At 45.3% G+C, this 21,551-nt stretch overlaps 2 protein-coding genes across 3 annotated transcripts in view; both read left to right on the forward strand.

Annotated features, from left to right (window-relative positions):
* Window positions 1-21,551, forward strand: part of ENTREP2 (endosomal transmembrane epsin interactor 2) — a 223,224-nt gene that overhangs the window by 9,536 nt on the left and 192,137 nt on the right. The window lies entirely within an intron of this gene.
* Window positions 14,095-21,381, forward strand: LOC310831508 (putative CENPB DNA-binding domain-containing protein 1; the record flags this gene model as incomplete). Its single annotated transcript, XM_083712120.1, has 3 exons — window positions 14,095-14,240; window positions 14,408-14,994; window positions 21,293-21,381. Exons 2-3 carry the CDS (start codon window positions 14,430-14,432, stop codon window positions 21,379-21,381), a joined length of 654 nt encoding a protein of 217 aa, XP_083568246.1. The 5' UTR covers window positions 14,095-14,240; window positions 14,408-14,429.

Here is a 21,551-nt window from a genome sequence, read left to right on the forward strand (position 1 = left end):
GGACCAATTGCTTGATGCGGCGAAGGTGGAAAAATGTCGCCTTGGCTGTTGCTGTAACTTGCGCCTCCATGGAAAGGGAGGCATCAAGGATTACACCCAAACTCTTAACGGAAGGCAATGGCACTAATTGGGCCCCCGCAAGAGAAGGGAGTTGGTCCCTCATCCCCATGCCATCCCGACCTAGCCATAGGACCTCTGTCTTCGAAGGATTTAGTTTCAATCGGCTCCCACGAAACCATCCAGCCACAGCTTCCAAGCATCTCGTCAGTGTGTTCGGGGCCGAGTCAGTGTGGCCATCCATCAGCAGATAGAGCTGAGTGTCATCAGCATATTGGTGACAGCCCAGCCCAAAGCTCCGGATAATCTGGGCAAGGGGGCGCATAAAGATGTTAAAAAGCATCGGGGAGAGAATTGCGCCCTGCGGCACTCCACACACCAAGGAGTGGCGCGACGACATTTCCCTCCCTAGTGCCACCCTCTGTCCCCGACCAGAGATAAAAGAGCACCACCAGTTACGGGCTATGCCCTGTATCCCCACATCTGCAAGGCGGTGGTCCAGAAGATCATGATCGACCATGTCAAAGGCTGCTGACAAATCTAAAAGGATCAGCAGTCCTGACCCGCCTCGATCCAATTGTCTACGGAGATCATCTGTTAGGGCAACCAGAGCCGTCTCCGTCCCAAAACCAGGACGGAAACCAGACTGAAATGGATCTAATGCCGATGTTTCCTCCAGAAACCTACCAAGCTGTTCAGCAACTGCTCTCTCAATTACCTTACCCAGGTATGGAAGATTTAAAACTGGGCGGTAATTGGATAGGTCTAAGGGATCTAATGAAGTTTTTTTAAAGAGTGGACATACCACTGCTTCCTTCAATTCCCCTGGGAATGTCCCCGTGTCAAGGGACAAATTGATAATTTCAACCAGGGGGGTCCGCACAACATCTGGACACTCCCTAATCAGCCAAGACGGGCACAGATCAAGGAGGAAGGTGGTGGGCCTACCAACTTGGAGGAATCTATCCACATCAGTAGGGAGTATCCGATCGAAATGGTCCAACACTGGACCTGAAGTCAGTCGAGGGGCCTCCAGTTCAGCCACTGTATCTAAATTGGCAGGGAGGTCACGGCGGAGCAACAGGACTTTCTCCGCAAAAAAACTCGCGAATGCCTCACAGCTGTGGGTCGAATTTGTGCTTAAATTTGGTTGTCCTCCTAAGGACGTTATTGACCTAATTATTTTAAAAAGTTGTGCCGGGTGAGAGCTAGCGGATGCAATGGAAGCTGCAAAGTAAGATTTCTTAGCAGCTTTCATAGCCATCTCATAGGCTTTCATAAGCGTCCTCTAAGATGTTCTTGAGGCTCCGTCACGAGTCCGTCGCCATACTCGCTCTAGCCGTCTGAGATCCTTTCACCATGAGTGTCCACTGGTTAGGGTTTTAAATGAATTATTTGTATTTGTGTGTTTAACTTTTTAATTATCCCATGTGTTAATCACTTTGAGAGAGTGGTTTAGAAGGTGATTAATAAATTAGTTGTAATAATAATAATAATAATAATAATAATATAACATGTTGTGTATTCTAGTGGCTATCAGCCATAGAGGCTATTAAGCAAACACCTTTGGCTAATAAAATGCAACAGGTACTTGAGAGATCATTTTGCATGTATCCAAAAGGAATGCTCCCAAAACAAGTATTTCTTAGGGAGAGGAGGGTATGCTGTGTGACTGCAGAAATAGGACCAGGCGAGTGAGATATTTCTGGGTTGCAGCAAAGCTCATTAATGGGTTCAAGAATATTACTTTGGATGGTTTTTCAGTGTTGATATGTAATCAACACACCCAGAGAACAAAGCTGGATGGGCAGTAGAGGAGAAGTATAAATGGATGCATTCAAAATAAATACAGTAAGCAAACAAACTTGCACGCATCATGGAAAGTGGCTTTTTCAGTCCCATATTGCAACAATTTGTGTTCATTTCAAGACTGAGAATTGTTCCTGTTTCTCCCGGCACCTCCAAATCTGCAATGTTAAATGGCTTGTTCAGCTGGGCCTGGCATGATAGACCCTTGATCTCTCTGCTGCATTTTGCTGATTATTCTGATCTGCCTGTCTGTGCTGGGTGTCGAGATTATGATGCTCGCTTGGGCAGCTGCTATGTCAGCAGTTCTGTTCCTCTACCACTGGAACATTTCAGGCTCTACTGAGATATGTGTGTGGTACTTTGGATTACTGCAGTACACTCTCTGTGGGGTTTCTGTTGTGCTTGATCTGGAAGCTGCAGTTAGTGCAAAATGCAGCAGCCCTGCTGCTGGCAGGAGTGAGACACTGCTCAGAGATCTGTACCGGTTGCCCGTCTGCTACCAGGCCAAGTTCATGGTGTTGCTATTGGTCTATAAAGCCCTGAACAGCTCTGGTGGCTGGTGTGAGAATAAAGGGTGTGAGTGTGTTGTTTATGCCACCCTGATGTCCTTGGAGGAAAGTGTAACAGGACAAAAAGACCATTAATAAGCAAATTATCCTCCAGGTATCTCTGGATGGTAATGACATTTTTATCCTTGCAACTACCCTGTGAGATAGGTCAGGACACAAGGGTGCCAACTTAAATAAAATATTGGGGGTGGGGTGGCCCAGGTAAGTCAGGCCCCATATAATTGATCATAAGGCATCACACACACACCCCATTTGAATGGCAGTGCCCATCAACTTTGGGGGGGCAGGCCTCCTCAAATACTTTATGGGGGTGGGGCAAAGACCCCCTCGGCCCCTTGGAGTTGGCTCCTATGCCAAGTCCTATGTCTTGCCCAGGAATGCCCAGGTCCAGGCCGAGCAGAATCTGCAATATTTATCGTTTTAGTCTGATATGTTGTTCTCTTGCCTTAAGGAAATGGCTGGGCCTCTGTGGAGACTTGTTAGATTCAGTCAGCTGGAAGAGATTCAGGGCCAACCTGTTGCGTCTCGCAAGGTGTTCAGTCTCTAAGCCAGACTGCAATCGCTGTGCAGGAGAGGTCTCTGTGCTTTGGGACATCGCCATTATTTCTTTCCCTGCTCATTTCCATCTTAATGGGTTCCCTCCCTTCCATTAGGAATGCTCATAATGGACATCCGTTCAGCCAGTTGCAAACCTCTTGCCCATTACTTGAGATGAATAATGTATTAAATGCAGCCTTGCAGCCACTTACTTCATGACCGTGACACACTGGCTTGGAGTGAGTGGCTGAAAGGTTGCAGCCAATCTCCTGTGGCTCAGGAGATGCATTTTAGCCCTTCCTAAAGTGGAAGTGTGTTAGCACTGGCGCAAAGGTACATTTTGAGCTGGCAATGTATTATGAAGCACAGCCTTCAAAACTCCAGGAGGCGCTATAATTGCGAGCCCTCTGGTGAGTGGCTGTCTGTCTTCCCTTTTGGTTCCCTTTCCCCTCCGATGGCAGAACAGTTCCACTTTCAGCCTCGGTGGCTCCCCTTAACTGTGGTGCCTCAACCCCTTGCAGAAATTGTGGCTGGGCTGCTTCTCCCTTCTCCCTCTGTCTAGGGAGGACTTGCCTGCCTCCAAGAGGAGGAATCCGCAGGGCACATAGCACACACCTATTAGTCTCCTTGACTGCTCCCTCACCTGATCTCTACCCCCTACATAGTTCCATGTTTCCAACATTGTGATCTATGACTAAATCACAGTGTTTAGCTGGTGATATATTGCGATGTTGGAAACCAGGTATCACCCAGCCAGCCCTAAGTGAAATGGTCAGCGGGTTGGACTTTGCCTGTAGAAACGTGGATTCACATCCTGGAAGTTTCCTGAGTGACCTTGGGCCAGTCACTGACCCAGCCTACCTCACTGGGTTGTTGTTGTTATGAGGATAAAGCGGGGTGTGTTCCCCCCCCCACATGCCCTCTTGAGCTCAGGTGCTCCAGCAGATGATGCCCTGGAGCTGCGCTTCTGTTCCTTCTTGCTCTGCAACACCACAGCTGCTTCGCATTATGGTGGAGTTTTGCAAGAGGCAGGCTTTGGGAGCACTCAGTCATGCTCAGGAGAGGCAGACTGTCCTGGCTTTCCCTAGAGAATCCAGGGGACTGTAGTTTAGAATAATAAGAGAATTTCTAACCACTTTCTCTCCATCCCAGACCCCCCAGGGTTCCCTTGGAAAAGGGGATAACTGTTAAATCAGCTTCACAGTCCTGCCAGACTAGTATTTTTGTTTGTACATTCTGCAGCATTATTTATTAAATTTGTATGCTGCCCTTCATTTGAAGATCTCAGGGTGGCTCAGCACGTAAAAACACAAAATGCAATACAAGAATAATACGTTGGTGTTGGGTTTATAATGGACTGTCCACGCAGAGTTCCACTTTATTAGCTGTTCTGCAGTGCTTCCCAATTGTTATTCTATTATTGTTGTCCAGAGGGGCACTTTTGCACTATAGCACCACAAAAATGAGCCCCTGGCCCCGAATACTGGTGGTATAAAAAGTTGCAGGGTTCAGCAGGAAGTTGTGGGACGTGCAGTGATTGAAAATGAAGCAGTATGACCTCCCAAGAAAGCAGAATCGTGTATAACTGCCATGAGCACAAATAACCATACAATCTAAGAAGCCATCAAGGGCTGGGTGGGGGGTGGGGGTTTGAGCCACATTTGTGCAGTCATTGTGGGTGATGCCATGCGTCTGATACTGTGAACCTACACAAGTTTTGGAATTGTGATATTTCGTCTGTGTTTGCCTCAGATGTAATGTTTACTGTCCAGTTGATAACATTCTAAATGTGTATATGTATTTTTTATTTAAAAAATTATTTACTTACTTGTTAAACGTCAAGTTGGCTTATACAACATTGCAAAACATCTGCAAAGTGACCTGCGTGCCCATTTCCCTCACAACTGTTTCCACTTTATGGCATCCTTCCTCCAACGCTTTTATTTCAAAAGGTCAAGACTTACCCTAGAGAAAACTAGATGTCTGGAGAAGGAACAAAAATTATGAGGGAGAGTCGTGTGTGTGACTGGCCATGTGCCTGCTTCAGAGTTGTTTATGCGTTTCTCCTCTCACCCTATTTCCCTATTTTTTGTGGTTTCCCCGCCATTTCTGAAAAATTAGGGGGGAAACTGGGATTTCCCTCAGTTTTTTCTGGGGTTTTCCCCACCCCACCCCATTGCATGTCTGATTCAGTATCGTATAGAGCAGTTCATATGTGCTTGACATGTAGTATGTATTCATTGGTTTCTTATTCATTATGTTTACATACCATCTTCTCCTGCAAGTCACTGCTGGCTGTGTCTTTCTCCAAATGGTGAAGCGTCTGCTTTGCATGCAGAGGTCCTAGGTTCAATCCCCAACATCTCAGGTAGGGCTAGGAAAGTCTCCTTCCTGAAACCCTGGAGAGCTGCTGCCAGTCAGTGTAGGCAGTACTGAGCTAGATGTGTTCTTAAGAGATCACTGGTTGCTTTGGGAATGTCTCTCGCTAAGTAACATCGGGTTTTTCATGAGTGGAAAATTGTGGTGCAAGAGCACAAGGTTTTTGGAGACTTTGTTGCACAATAGATTGTGCAGTCTGTTGTGCAACAAGTTTTTCCTGTTGCGCTGGGTTCCTGTGTTGCACAGCACTAGAGCTCTCCCACCAGTTAGCACAGGATGCTGTCAGCAGACAGAGAATACTGGAGAGAGCCTTAGGTTTGCTTAGCAAGTTCACTCTTGGCGCTCTCCCTCTCCCTCCCTGCCTCCCTCCCTCCCTCCCTCCCTCTCTCCCTCTCTCTCTCTCTCTCTCTCTCTCTCTCTCTCTCTCTCTTGTTTGAAATGATTGCTGTGCTCTTGTGGTTCTGTAATCCCTGCTTCAGCAAGTGCATTTGGCACATAAGGATTTTTTATTTGTTCCTCGAGGTAAAAAAGAGCCTTCGGCCAGAAAAGATAAGGTAGCATTTGCAACAGAAGCAGGTCTGTAGACAGATAGGGGCTATTAGCATAAAAGCTGTGTCCTGTTGTCTGTTAAGGACCTTTGCTGCCTGTGTCCCTTAACCTCAGCTGTGAATAAAGCATCTGGAAACATAAATATTGGGCAGCGCCACTGGGAAGCCAATTCCCCCAGGCTATACCTGGCAGTAGCAGATTAGGGTTGCTTTAAGCATTCACTTATCTTCATCTCCCCCAGGGGATGAATAGAGAGAGGCAAAATAAATGGTAAGCAAACTGAAAGGGAATGATAACATTTGACACTCCGTCTTCAGGCAGATAGTGGCCTTTGTTAGTTTTTCAGTTCATCCCACGCCTTGCATGTAATAAGAACATAAGAAGAGTCTGCTGGATCAGGCCAATGACCCATTGAGTCCAGTATCCTGTTATCACAGTGGCCAAACGGATGCCTGTGTGAAACTAGCAAGCAGGATTCATGCACAAGAACCTTCTCCCCTCCTGCGGTTTCCGGCAGCTGCTACCCAGAAGCATGGCTGCCTCTGACTGGGGAGGCAGAGCAGAGCCATCCTTGCTGGGGCCCCTTCATAGCCCTCTCCTCCTCCGTGAATTTGTCTCCTCCTCTTTGAACCATCCAGGCTGGTGGCCATCTCTGCCTCCTGTGAGAGGGGGGGGGGGGCGTAGTCTAACTCTGTGCTGCATGACTAAGTATTTTCTTTTATGTATCTATTCTGAATCTTCCAACATTTAGCTTCACTGGATGTCTGTGAGTTCTGGTGTTATGAGAGGGAGAACAACTTTTCTCTATCCACTTTTTCCATGCCATGCATGGAATTTCTGTTCCATGCCATGCATGTCATGTCATGTCATGTCATGTCATGCCACGCCATGCATGTTAATTTCTGTTGAAACTCCAAGTTTTGCCACCAATTTATTACTTCATTTCTATCCTGCCTTTTCTCTGAAGAGCTCAAGAGGGCATATATATCTCTCCTCCCCACTCTCCATTTTATCCTCACAACAACCCTGTAAGGTAGGTTAGGCTGAGATACAGCAACTTACCTAAAGTCACCCAGCTTCATGACTGAGTGGGGATTCGAACCCTGGTCTCCCAGGTCCTAGTCCACCACTCTGACCACTATGCCATCTTTGCAGCAAGTCAGGATTTTCTGAGTGTGCCTGCAAGATGCACACCAAAGTCACATTTAGTGACTTTTGATGAAGACCCCCACCTTGGGAACCTTTGTGCAGTGTTTGGCATCAACAACTTGAAAGGAAGCTAAACCTATGCCCCAAAATCTCACCAATATTCTGTTTTGGTCTGCTATTTTGATTCAAAATGGTGCCCAGCATCCAAGTGGTTATGAAGCCTGCCTCCCGCATCTTGGAAACCCTTGTGCCCAGTTTGGTGATGATATATTGAGAGGTGGCAGAACTTGTGCCAAAAAACCAGGCAAAGTCATGCCAAAGTGACATTTTGGTCTGCCGTCAGAATGGCACCCAGCATCCACACATCGACATGACCCCCACCCTACCTCAGGAACCCATGTGCCAAATTGGGTGATGTTATCTCAGTAGGTGGCTGAAGAGCAGGCAGACAAACACCTTTCCAAAAATATAGTACAAGATGTCTCTTGAGCAGATGTTCTGCCCAGTTGCACAGCTGGAAGTCAGACTCCTTTCAGAGCTACTAATGCATGTCACCCGGAGATCTACCAGTGCATCCATTCCCAGGCTGCCTTCCGCCACCCATTTGACCAAGGACCAGCTGAGTCTCTGTGTTGGTCCATGTGTAAGCAAGCATGTGCTGCAACAGTGATGCAGCTTCTAGCTCTCTGTCATCTCTCGCCATTCTTTGGCTCTCTTCTGCTTTTCTAAAGTGGAAAATTTTTAGGCACCCTGCTTTCAAAAGAGGTTGAAGGAGCAGACAGACAGGTGGTTTAGAAGTTATGGAAAGCAGCCCACACAATTTAGCTATCATTAGGAGGGAAAAGGTTAGCTGCTATTCAAACCATGAAAGACTGCAAGTATGCTCCTTGATAATCCCACCTTGCAGAAAATGAAAATGCTCTGCTTGTAGTGATTGATTGATTGATTGATTGATTGAATGAATGAATGTGTGTGTTTTAAGAATTTATCTTTAAGAATTTAGACCAGTTAATCCAGAGATGGCTTTACCACAAGGCAAGGAGAGGTGGCGCCCTCCAGGTCTTGATGGACAGCTGCCATCATCTCAGTCCATTAGCTATGCTAATGGGACGAACGGGAGTTGGAGCCCCACAACATTTGAAGACCAACTTGTTGCCTTCCCCTGGCCTAATCCACAGGCCCAATCAGCTGGATACAGTCCTGCATAAAACCTCTTAGGCACTAGGTGCAGTTCCTGCCTGAAATTCTAGAGAGCCTCTGGCATCCAGAGTTGATGGAATGGAGACAGATGGACCAATGATCTGACTTGCTACAAAGTGGGTAGAGTGGTTTTCTAGATGTATGAAGGACTCCCTCCAGCAGGTGTCTAAGAGTCAGTGAGACAGTGTGGTGTAGTGCTTAGAATGTCAGACTAGGACCTGGGAAACCACAGTTCAAATCCTCACTTGGCCATGAAGTTCACTGGGTGACCTTGGGCCAGTCACTGTCTCTCAGCCTAACCTACCTCACAGGGTTGTTGTGAGGAATATAAAAGGGGGAAAGAGCCAGTTTTGCCACCTTGAGCTCCTTAGATAAAAAATGGGTTATTAATGCATTAAATAAATACCGTATTTTTCGTTCCATAGGACACACCGGCCCATAGGATGCACTTAGTTTTTTGGGGGGGAAATGAAGGAATTTCCCCCCCTTTATTTCACCCCCAAAACCAGGTCGGGGAATCCAAACCAGGTCGGGGAACAGCGGGATGGCGGTGCTGCGCCTCCCCGCTGTCCCCCGAGCTTGTGGGGCTGCCCGATGTCTGCCCGAAGCGTGGGCTCCCCAGCTTTGCCGATAGCTTCCTGAAGCCTGGAGAGTGAGAGGGGTCGGTGCGCACCAACCCCTCTCGCTCTCCAAGCTTCAGCGAAAGCCTGTATTCGCCCCATAGGACGCACACAGATTTCCCCTTCATTTTTGGAGGGGAAAAAGTGCGTCCTATAGCGCGAAAAATACGGTAAGTCAATTTGGTTTCACCTCTTCCAAAATGCTGGAACATCCAACCCACCTAGTCTAGGGCTGGTGGGGAGCCCCGTAATCATATTAAATGACAATGTGAAATCGTTTCTATGATTCTTTTGTATGTCTTATGAGTTAAAATTGAATGATAAGCGGGAGCAGTAGGGAAGTGGGAATAGCTGGACCTTTTCAGCATACATTATAAGATCTTGTGATTTTGCTGTTCCATAACTTTCTGTAGCTTGATACCTTTGTAGTCTTGCATTGTAAAGTTCCTTTGTAAAAGAAATAAGTTTGCTGTTCAGCAGCCCAATAGAATTAAAAAGTGCAAGTTTGACTCCATTAATTGTAGCAGATTGTCAGAGAAACTCCTAAACACCAATATAGAACATAGACGACTCCTGTTGATCCGAGATCTGCACAGCGATATTGACACGAGAGTCAGAGAGGGCCTAAATGACTGCTTGTCTCAATCTATCAAGTTACCGGTAACTAGTGGTGTAAAAGAAGGCTGTGTTTTAGCCCCCACGCTTTTCAACTTTTACATCAATGATATAGTTCCACATTTAGCCAAGCTCACTCCCCCTCTCTGGTACTTAGAAACAGGAAGGTGTTCTGCTCGCTGTATGCGGACCTGTCTGGGCCTTAAAAATCTCCTGGAGGCTCTCAAGTCATATTGTAAACAAGAAGACCTCCAGGTTGACCACTCCAAATCAAAAACCAAGGTCTTCGGAAAAAGTAGCCCCCAAAATAAATCGACCCTTGAGCACCATGAACTAGAGCAATCTCGTGTTTTCAAATATCTTGGAGTCCTTTTTAGTGAAACACTGACTCGGCAGTGGCACATCAAGGCGGTGAAAACCAGAACGCAGAGCAGCCAAATAGCATTGCATTATCATCTTCTTTTGCTATAAAGGCAACAGGAAGAAACTATTTTCCAGTTTCTTACAGACTCCAAGAAGAGTCTATATGTTAACCCTGATCTCAAATGCCACAAATAGAAATTATGAAGAGCTTCACATGCTCCCAGAAATGTTGGCTTAATTTGGGGGGCGGGGTCAGCCTATAGCTTATCTCTGATCTTCATATTTTCTACTTTTGACATTTGAGAGCTTTAACGCTCTCAAGAGCACTGGCTTAACTTGGTGGGTTTCCCCCTCTGAATCAAAAATGAGCTTCATTATCTGCTACATCATACTAACTACAGCCTCTGGGATGAGATTACTTGCAGGAAGGGGCCCCCAGGCCACAAGCTTCCCCCACCCTCTGTTGCTGTTTTTCTGGTGCCTTGTATGAGAAGTAGAGGATCCAGCAAATACGTCTGCAGACTTGGAAAGTGTCATTAGGTTTTGCACAGAACAGTTGAAAAGACTTGGGTGCAATGAGCTGTACAATTTCCAGTGTGGCAAATTTGGAGATTCAATAGCAAAAGAACACACAACACCTGGACAAAAGCATTCCCCCCCCCCCCGCTTCCATGTTTGAGATGGTCAGGTAGCTTTTTTATATGGGTGGTTCCCAGTCTTCTTCTTTTCATTATTTATATATTTCAGAAGAACTTGCAACATTTTCTAATTTGCATTCAGTTGTCTTTGGACTCCCCCCACCTCTCCATGGTTTCTTTAGTTTTCCAAATAATACAGTGGTACCTCAGGTTACATATGCTTCAGGTTACAGACTCCGCTAACCCAGATAGTACCTCGGGTTAAGAACTTTGCTTCAGGATGAGAACAGAAATTGTGCTCTGGCAGCGCAGCAGCAGCGGGAGGCCCCGTCAGCTAAAGTGGTGCTTCAGTTTCAGGTTAAGAACAGACCTCCAGAACGAATTAAGTACGTAACCAGAGGTACCACTGTACTGCATATTATAGTTCTTCTATACCTTATCTTCTCCATAATATTTTAAATTTTAAACTTTACTGCTTTTCTTACTCTAAAGCAACTTACATTTTAATATGGTTACAATAATTTTAAAATAATCTAGAAACATTTTCCAATCCTACCAATTCTGCCTACTTACATTTATTTCTAATTTTACTAGCTTAACTTGTCAATTTGGCATATAGTATTTCATCAGTTTCAACTGCCAGTCCTCTTTGGTAGGTATACCTCATCTTGCCATTTTTATTCATATAATATTCTCGCTGCACTTCTCACCTTAAATATTTTCTTTATCTCATTACAAATCATCTCCCCAAATTCCTTGGCTACTCTACACATCCACCACTTATGTTAAAATGTACCTTCTCCTTCCTTACACGTCCAACAAATGCCTGATTTTGATTTTTACTTCTTTGCCCATTTACTTGGAGTTGAGTACCATCTGTAAATCATTTTCATTAAATTTTCTTTCACAGCGTAACATGCTGTGAATTTCAAACCTGATTTCCATAGTTTCACCCACAATTCTAGTTCTATATTATTTCCCGCATCCAGTGGGTCATAGCAGATTTAACCATTTCATCGTTAGTTTCCCATTCTAACAGGATCTTATACAGCCTTGAGATTAGTTTTTCTCTGTTTTCTATTAGTTCCCTCTTGAATTGGGAACTTTGATCCATAAAACCATGCTGCTTGTCTTGTTTGAACACCTCATTCAGTTGGTAATATTGTTCTAAATACACCTTCCCCCACCTGCAAGAAGGAGAGTTAGTGTAGTTGTCCCACACCAGGGTCAGTTTCTGAAATTGCTGAAGTCCTTTTTCTTTTAAAAAAAGGCTGTTGTCATTTTGCAGCCTAGAATAGGTGTACTGGAAAATTGCTTGTGTGTTTCTTTTTAAAAGCAATAAACAAAGGCTTTCTTTGCTGGGAGTAAAAAGTGGTTATCTAGATTTTGTGTGGATGCTGAGAGCTGGGTGAGATGGTTGCTTGAAAGACACTTTTTGCTTGAAAAATAACACCAGTAATTTCCACAACTTCCTTCTTGGTGTTTGATCAGAATTGCCCAAAGCAGATGATGTAGCAGGATAATGGATAAACTCATTTAGCGCTACAATTTTGTTGTTGGGCTGCATAGATGCTGTGATTCTGCAGAGAAAGTACAGGCAGGTTGTACTGGGGCTTCCTAAGAAACTGGGCTAAACAATAAATAAAAAAATAAACCCCTAGCCTTCATGGTTATGAAGATATTCTTGGATCTTTCTTCTACCAGGTTATTTGCCCATCTAGCCCAACATTGCTTTCTCTGACTGGCAGTGGCTTTCCAGGGTGTCAGGAAGGTTATGGCCTTTGCCATCACCTGCCACCTGATGCTTTTAAAATGGGAGATCCCAGCAATTGAACCCAAAACATTCAGTGTTCTTCTGCCACTTGTGATGCTTCCCTAGGTGGGCAATATCTGCAGAAATCTGGGAAGCCGGTGGGTTAGCTGAATAATTCCAGCATTCAGAGGTCTGAGAGGCTTGAAAAGCCCTTTCTTTTGTTGGCACAGCCAGAATACATTTTGCAAACTCAGTAAAAAAACAAAATAAGAATAAAATAGCAGGAAAAATTGTGCAAAATAGATGCATTGGCAGAATGTATCAGTGCATCTTGGCGAATCTGGCACATACAGTGGTGCCCCGCAAGACGAATGCCTCGCAAGACGAAAAACTCGCTAGACGAAAGGGTTTTTCGGTTTTTGCGACGCTTCGCTAGACGAATTTCCCTATGGGCGTGCCTTGCAAGACGAAAACGTCTTGCGACTTTGTTTCCTTTGTCTTAAAACCGTTAAAACCAAGGGTGCTTTGCTTGAACAGCTGCAGTTGCGACTTGACTTCGAGGAGCAACTGTTAGCACGCGGTTTGGTAGCCTTTTCTCAGACTTTCCTCATTTTTGAAGCTTTTCCAAAACTTTTCCAGAACTTCTTCTGCATCCATTTGGTAAGTTAAACTTTTAAAACTTTCTGGGGGGTTTTTGGATTTTGGGTTGGGGTGTTTGGGATTCAAGGACTTGGTGTTGGGGGGGGGGGGTTTAAGAGAATCTGGGAACTTGTGGGTTTTTTTTTTGTTTTTTTTTGTTTTTTGTGACCATTGGGCCATGGAAAAGCCATTTTCCATTTTGTGACCATTGTTTTTTTTTTTTTGAAAATTTTTCTGAGTTTGAATTTCTGTGTGCTGGTTGGCTGGGGGAACAGTTGGGGAGGTTTCTGCAGCAATCTGGGAGCTTGTGGGGGTTTTTTTTGAATTTTTTTGATTTTTTTGTGACCATTGGGCCATGTGGTTGTTTTTTAAAATTTTTCTGAGTTTGAATTTCTGTGTGCTGGGTGGCTGGGGGAACAGTTGGGGAGGTTTCTGCAGCAATCTGGGAGCTTGTGGGGTTTTTTTTTGAATTTTTTTGATTTTCTGTGACCATTGGGCCATGTTGTTTTTTTTTGAAAATTTTTCTGAGTTTGAATTTCTGTGTGCTGGTTGGCTGGGGGAACAGTTGGGGAGGTTTCTGCAGCAATCTGGGAGCTTGTGGGGTTTTTTTTGAATTTTTTTGATTTTCTGTGACCATTGGGCCATGTTGGTTTTTTTTGAAAATTTTTCTGAGTTTGAATTTCTGTGTGCTGGTTGGCTGGGGGAACAGTTGGGGAGGTTTCTGCAGCAATCTGGGAGCTTGTGGGGTTTTTTTGAATTTTTTTGATTTTCTGTGACCATTGGGCCATTTTTTTAAAAAAAATATTTCTGAGTTTGAATTTCTGTGTGCTGGGTGGCTGGGGGAACAGTTGGGGAGGTTTCTGCAGCAATCTGGGAGCTTGTGGGGTTTTTTTTGAATTTTTTTGATTTTTTTGTGACCATTGGGCCATGTGGTTGTTTTTAAAAAATTTTCTGAGTTTGAATTTCTGTGTGCTGGTTGGCTGGGGGAGCAGTTGGGGAGGTTTCTGCAGCAATCTGGGAGCTTGTGGGGTTTTTTTTGAATTTTTTTGATTTTCTGTGACCATTGGGCCATGTTGTTTTTTTTTGAAAATTTTTCTGAGTTTGAATTTCTGTGTGCTGGTTGGCTGGGGGAGCAGTTGGGGAGGTTTCTGCAGCAGTTGGGGAGGGGCTGGGGGAGCAGTTGGGTAGGGGTTTGCAATTTCTGCGTGGTATGGGTGGCTGGGGGAACAGTTGAGGTTTTTGAAGACTTTGGTGATTTTTTAAGCTTTTCCAAAACTTCTTTTGCAGCCATTTGAGGTTTCTGAAGACTTCGGTGATTGATTGTTGAAGCTTTTCCAGAACTTCTTTTGCATCCATTTGGTTAGTTAAACTTTTAAAACTTTTTTGGGGTGGGGTTTTTGGATTTTGGGTTGGGGTGTTTGGGATTCAAGGACTTGGTTCTGGGTTTTAATTTCTGTGTGGTGGGTGGCTGTGTGCTTTTGAATTTTTTGGATTTGAAGCATATCACTGGTTTTTTTTTCTTTTTCTGAGTTTACGAAGGAGCTGTGCTGCCATGGGACCCAAGAAGACTGCTGCTGCAGAGGCCGGCGAGAGGAAGAAGGAGAAGGTGACGCTGGAAATGAAGAAGGAGATCATCCGGAAGCACGACGGCGGAATGCGTGTGACGGACCTCGCCAGGGAGTACGGCAGGAATCCATCGACCATCGGGACCATCCTGAAGATGAGGGAGAAGATCATGGCGACTGATGCGGCCAAGGGAGTCACCAGGATCGTGAAGAACCGGCCAGCTGTTCTGGAGGAGGTCGAGAAGTTGCTGCTCATCTGGTTAGAAGAGAAGCAGCGTGCAGGGGACACAGTGACTGAGGCCGTCATTTGCGAGAAGGCCAAGGCCTTGCACGCAGACCTCGTCCAGGATCAGCCAGGAACCTCAGGCGAGCCAGAAGTCTTCAAGGCAAGCAGAGGTTGGTTTGACCGGTTCAAGACAAGATCCGGAATCCACAGCGTGGTCAGGCACGGAGAGGCTGCCAGTTCTGATGTTCCTGCGGCTGAAGACTTTGCAGTGGAGTTCCTGGAGGTTGTGAAGACGGAGGACTACATTCCACAGCAGGTCTTCAACTGTGACGAGACCGGGCTGTTTTGGAAGAGGATGCCCAAAAGGACTTTCATCACTCAGGAGGAGGCCAGGTTGCCTGGCCACAAGCCCATGAAGGACCGTCTGACCCTGCTCTTCTGTGCCAACGCAAGCGGCGACCTGAAGATCAAGCCCCTGCTGGTGTACCACTCGGAGAACCCACGGGCCTTCAAGAGACACAAGATCGACAAGGAGCAGCTGAGTGTCCTGTGGCGATCCAACAGCAAGGCTTGGGTCACACGTGTGCTGTTTGTGGACTGGGTCAATCTTGCTTTTGGCCCTGCTGTCAAACAGTACCTGCTGGACAACGACCTGCCGCTGAAGGCTTTGCTTCTGATGGACAATGCTCCTGCTCATCCTAAAGGCCTTGAGGTGGACTTGTTGGAGGAGTTCAGCTTCATCAGAATCATGTTCCTGCCGCCTAACACCACGCCACTGCTCCAGCCGATGGATCAGCAGGTCATCGCCAATTTCAAGAAACTGTACACCAAGGAGCTTTTCAGGCGATGCTTCGAGGTGACTGACTGCACCACCATCACCCTGCGGGAATTCTGGAAGGACCACTTCGACATCGTCACCTGCTTGAAGATGATCACCACGGCCTGGAACGGGATCAGCCAGAGAAATTTGAATTGCGCTTGGCGCAGCTTGTGGCCGGACTGTGTGGCACCAAGTGACTCTGATGCACCAGAGTCAACAGTGGTGCAGGACATTGTTGCCTTGGGGAGGACCATGGGACTGGAGGTCACAGAGGAGGACATCAGCGAGCTAGTGGAGGAGCACGACCACGAGCTGACCACCCAGGAGCTGGTCGAACTGCAGGCAGACGCTGCGCAGGAGTGGGCCTCGCTGGAAGAGGAGGAAGCAACTGAGGAACGGCTGTCCTCCGAAAAACTGAGGGACATTTGCCTGAAGTGGAAGGAGGTGCAGACTTTTGCAGACCAGCACCACCCTGACAAGCACAAGGCACGTGACCTTGGGAACAGTTATGATACGACGGTCATGTCGCCTTTCAGGGAGGTGCTGAAAAGGCGGATGAAGCAGCAGACTACGGACAGGTTCTTGAGCAAGAAGCAAAGAGTGGAAGAGGAGCCTTCTTCGAGTGGTCCCTCAGAGTCTTAGAAAATGTACTGTACACTTTGTTGATTTTTAAATGTTTTTCTGTCATGTTTATAAACTTAATTTATTTTTCCTTCAATTTTTGAAATGCTCTTTACAGTATGTGTGACTTTAAAGAGCAGTTAATAAACTCTTGTTGTACCAAATTTGGCTTTGTTTGGACTTTTTTTGACCATAGGAACGCATTAATTGATTTTCAATGCATTCCTATGGGAAACCGTGCTTCGCAAGACGAAAAATTCGCTAGACGAAAAAACTCGCGGAACGAATTAATTTCGTCTTGCGAGGCACCACTGTAGTTTGTGTGAGTAGCAGACACCAAACCATTCTAGGAGGGGCCCTCTTGATTCTACCACATAGCAGAGTACCTGCTTTGCATGCAGAAGGCTCCAGGCTCAGCCCCTAGTATCTCCTGTTTCAAAAGGATCCGGAAGCAGGTGACGCGATGACTCTTCCATGCCTGAATCCCAAAGAACTTCTGCCAGCCAGAGCAGACCCCCCTGGGCTCTGTGGGAAGTCTGGAGCAAGGCAGCTTTCTGCCCTTGTAGGGTGAGGACGAGCGGGGGGCAGTTCCCAAATGGGTGGTTAGATTCATAAGGCTCAATCACTGCTAAAAGAACAGTAACCTGTAAGCAAGAGGAGATGGACTTGCAGCAGAAAATGATCTTGGGCAATGGTACCTGCTCACCTCTAAATCTTTGTTTATTACCCCTCTTAAGGCTCCCAAACTATTTGAATTCCTTAACTTCCTCAGTTCATAGATATGCCTTTGTCAAGGCAAGATTGAAACCTTCCCATCGAACGTGCTGAGAAATAGATTCTCCAATGGACAGATATCGCTCTTATGTGATTGTAATTGTGGGGCACCGGAATCGTTGCATCACATAATTTTTGACTGTGCTTTTCACTTAACCGGCCAGGAGCAAGTTTCTTGCTCAATATCTTAAGGGAATTGCCGATGATACGATTGAAGCCAAACTGAGATACCTACTAATTGATGATGACCCCCTAAAATCACTCATGGTTGCCAGATTCCTGATCAGCGTCCTATCCCTAAAGAAGAGAAACGGTCTCCTGTGTGATTTGGATAACCCCTTTAAACCATGACCTATGTTTTAGGTGATATCACCATTGTTTTATTTTTTATTTTTATAAATATTTATTAAGAATTTTTATAAGAAAAAAGCATAAATAACAAACAACATTGCTTATGTCATATACAAAATTTCAAAACTCGTTTGGACTTCCTCACGTCTCCCGCTCCCACTTACATTGTTAAGAAGTTTTTTCAAGCAAATTATCATCTTGTTTACAATCTTATATCCACTCGTTTAAATATAATCTGATAGTTCTCCCAACGGATTTGTCTTTTCCTTAATCTCACTTATCATCTAATTTCAATCTAGTTTAGTGGTGGCCAATTATTTATGATCAAGCATCCTTCTTAACATTCAATCAAATTACAATATTTTTGTAAATAAGTTTTAAATTTCTTCCAGTCTTCTTCCATCCTTTCTTCTCCCAGGTCTCGGATTCTGCCGGTCATCTCTGCCAGTTGCATATAGTCTATCAGCTGCATCTGCCATTCTTCCAGTGTGGGTAGATCTTGCGTCTTCCAATTCTTGGCAATGAGTATCCTTGCTGCTGTTGTTGCGTACATAAAAAATGTTCGGTCCTTCTTTAACACCCCCTGGCCGACAATACCCAAGAGGAAGGCCTCTGGTTTCTTGGTGAAGGTATACTTAAATACCTTTTTCAGCTCATTATATATCATTTCCCAGAAGGCCTTCATATCACCATTGTTTTAAACCATGATCTATGTTTTAGGCGATATCACCATTGATATCCTTGATTAATTTATGAGCAGAGGGCGATGTATAGGTGACAAATTTATTGTAATGTATGATGGTGGTTTTTGTTTTTGTTTTGCTTCGGTTACTGTTTGTCTTTTGTAAGTTTTGGTGATTTTAAATTTGGAGGTTTAAGTATAATATGTTGGTATGGGAAACTGTCGTGTAACGGGTCAATGGCCGTAATAAAGATCAATCCGTAAAAAGGCTCAATCACTTCCTGCCCCCATTCCAGGGGGCTTTAAGAGCCAACTTGTGATTCAGATGCCAGAAGAACTGTCACATGCACATAGAATCTGTATTTCCTTTTGAAAACAGCCAGTTCTAAATGTGGGCCTTCCTTGAGTGTGTTTTTTCTTTTGTCTTCTCAGAGAAATTATTTTTTATAAAGGCTTCTGGGAAGAAAGGGGTTCTGTTTCTTTTGTTAAGGCAGCTTTTCAGAGAGTTTTGTAATTAGGAAAGACGTTTTGGCATTTTCCAGCTACGCTTGGCTAATGAATGAGCAGGGGAGGGGGGAGCAGATGTATGTGTGGGGGGGGGCATGGCATCGTTTGAATATTTGATAACACATCCTGCGATTCCTCCTTTAGGATGCAAAATAGAACCTTCAGTCTCTCTCAAATGGAACGCTGGACCTCATGAAGGAGAAATGAAACAAGATGGAAGTGCATTCACAATTTATGTGCCTTTAACATGCGCAGTTTCAACTTTATGTTGATGACAGCTGGCTGATTGAAATTGCACAAATTAAATGCATGGGAGGTGCAAAGAGAGCTTTTAAACTCTCTGCCTTGCTTATTGGGCTCTGGCATGCTCTTGTGAGATCTCACAGGAACTTGGACGGCCCTGCGAGATCTTGCCAGAGCCTCCCAGAGCAAGGCTTCCTCAGCTCACAGCTCACGAAAGGCAAGGATGGTCCTAGGGGGTGGCTCCAAGGGGGTGTTTGAGTGTACACATGGTTTGTGCCGACACACCATCCCCAGAACATAACATAAAGCTGAAATGGGGGAGATGCTGAATAGGAGGGGTGGGTGGGTTGGTGGGCTTAAACAGAGGCCTTTGCCAGAGCTACTGGAAGTTCACCAAAAGGCCAACAAGTGTCAAGGCAGGGAATCATCTGGTTACAAAAAGCTGCAGGATCTGGAGGGCGCCCAGAGAGACAATTCTGTTGCACTCAAGTTCTGCTTGCAGGCTTCAAGTAAGCATGTGGTTGGACACGGGGAGAACAGGATGCTGGGCTAGATGGGCCCTTGGCCTGATCTAATGGAGAGACTCTTCTTCTGTTCACCCCCCCCCCCACACACACACATCAGAATTCCCCATTTTTCAGTGTTTGTCTCTTACTCATTCTTCCAGCTGGTCACATTTCTCCTTTCGGAGGTCCAACTTGTCATTGGTTGTACAGACTGAGGCTGATGAGAATTGGAGTCCAATAGGTGCTCCCTCTTTGCACCAGGAGAAGAGGGTGCATGTTGGGGTGCACAGTGCTCACCTCTGGTCATTTGCATAACTGCAGCTTACTAGCGTTGACCTTACTCCCCCCTCCCTGCTAAGCAGCCAGCATTGCAGTGGGAAGGAACTTGCAGTTGAAGCCAGGAAAAGTTAAAGGTAGAAAGAAGAGATTCTCCCTGCTCCCAGCTTCCTTGACATACCTTCATAGCCTTTAGACCAGCGGGGAGGATGCCTTGCAAAATGCTGCAGTAGCTAGGATTCTTGCAAAATTTGTGGTTATAGACTATCCAACATAGTGTTCTCCCAGTGTCCTTCCATTACACACACACACACACAATCAATGCAATGCAACGCAACGCAACGCAACGCAACGCAACGCAACGCAACGCAACGCAACGCAACGCAACGCAACGCAATGCAATGCAATACAATACAATACAATAATCTTAGAAGTTCAGTGAGCTATTGTGGTGAAAGCCATGTAACTCTCTCCAGGTGTTGGACTGCTGATCCTGTGCAGTACAAATTGTGTGTTTCCAAGGCTCTGTTTCAGTAAATGATCTCAATCTCCAGGGATACAAATCTGTGATAAGAAATAAACAACCCAATAGCAACTGCTGTAGTGCATTATAACACAGTTTACCCCAGGGAGAGCTCTTTGAAAATCAATACTCCTTATTACTCAGTTCTCTGTCGATTTTTATTTTTAGTTCACTGGGGGTGGATGAGGGAAATGTGTGCAAATTTATCTGTATGTGAAGTTGTCTGGAGATACAAATTGAAACTGTATATAGCTAGCAGAATGTTCAAGCCGTCTGGCGCAGTTCCTAGAAATGCCAGACTCAAATTCACTTTGTTTGTAGCCCCCTCTGTTCAAAGGCTTTGTGTTTCTAATGGCATGTGGCCAGAAAATCTGTGGGTGGCCAAAATGCATCCCACAGGAGTCTCCTGCAGCTCTTGCAGTAGGCTGGCACGTGACTTGGCTCACTTACATGAGTCACCTTCAGCAGTTTGCTCTGCCAGTACTTCAGCATTTGAACATAGGAAGGTGTATTGTGCTGAGTGGCACCATCAGATCTTGATCTCCTAGTAGATCTCTGGGTGATTTCAAGTTCTTCAAGGGTTCCTGACTCACTTGTGTTTAAGAAAAGCAAAAACAAAATGATTCTCCCCACCAACATTAGGCAGTTGAAATGAAGAAAGCCAACAAGGAGTGGACTGTTGTGTTCTCAGTTGTGTGCAAAGCTTGGTACCGGCTGGGATATGGGAGAGGGCAAGAAACATTTCTTTATGCACTTCCATCTCTTACTCACCTTTTCTCTGAACAAAAAGTCCCAAACCTGCATCCTTTCCTCATAAGGCAGTCAACTCCATCACCTCCCTTGATCATTTTGGTTGTCCTTTCCTGAACCTTTTCCAACCATGCACCTTTCCTCCCAGGTAAGGCTCAGTTTTATAATCTCAGGCTTTTTGGAATCAGCTTGTCTAATAAACCTGCAGATTGCAATGTTGCGGAGATGGAGGAGCTTTGTCTTAAAAGGCAGCCTCTTGGGAGAATTGTTGAGATGAGATGGGAACAGGAACAGATGGATCCATGATGTTGGCTAAAAATCACATTTGATGATTCCTCCTTTGTTGAGAGGAAGGGACCACTTAGCAAATATCAGTAGCTCAAGCTGTCTGAAGTGATTCATGATTAAAAAATTAGGAGATGAAAAATACCCTCTGTGTGATTCTCCCCCATCCACCCTTCTCCATCCTGCAGTGCCAAGTCTTTCAACATGCATAAATGAGTTTTGGGTTTCCTTGTTTGTACTGTGTGAATGTTCATATTAGCACCACTATCCCCCCCCTTCCTTGCAGGTGGTGATTTATGTACTTTCCATTCCTACTTGGATTCAGCCTCCGTCAGCCAATGGCAAACAGACTGGCTCAGCTGGAGCCCATGGTAGCCTCATGGTGATTATTCTTCAAACCAGCTTTAACAGGGCTTCAAAGTTAAGTGCTTCACTTTGGAGAGAATAGAACTGTCTGCGCCCAGCTTTGGGGCAAGGGAATTGTTTTATTGCTGGTTCGTGGGTGAGATTAGAAACAAGACTGTGTTTGATGGCTAATCCTTTTT

The sequence above is a fragment of the Podarcis gaigeae genome (assembly GCF_964106915.1).
Source record: "Podarcis gaigeae genome assembly, chromosome: 14".
In the NCBI taxonomy this organism is placed as follows: domain Eukaryota; kingdom Metazoa; phylum Chordata; class Lepidosauria; order Squamata; family Lacertidae; genus Podarcis; species Podarcis gaigeae.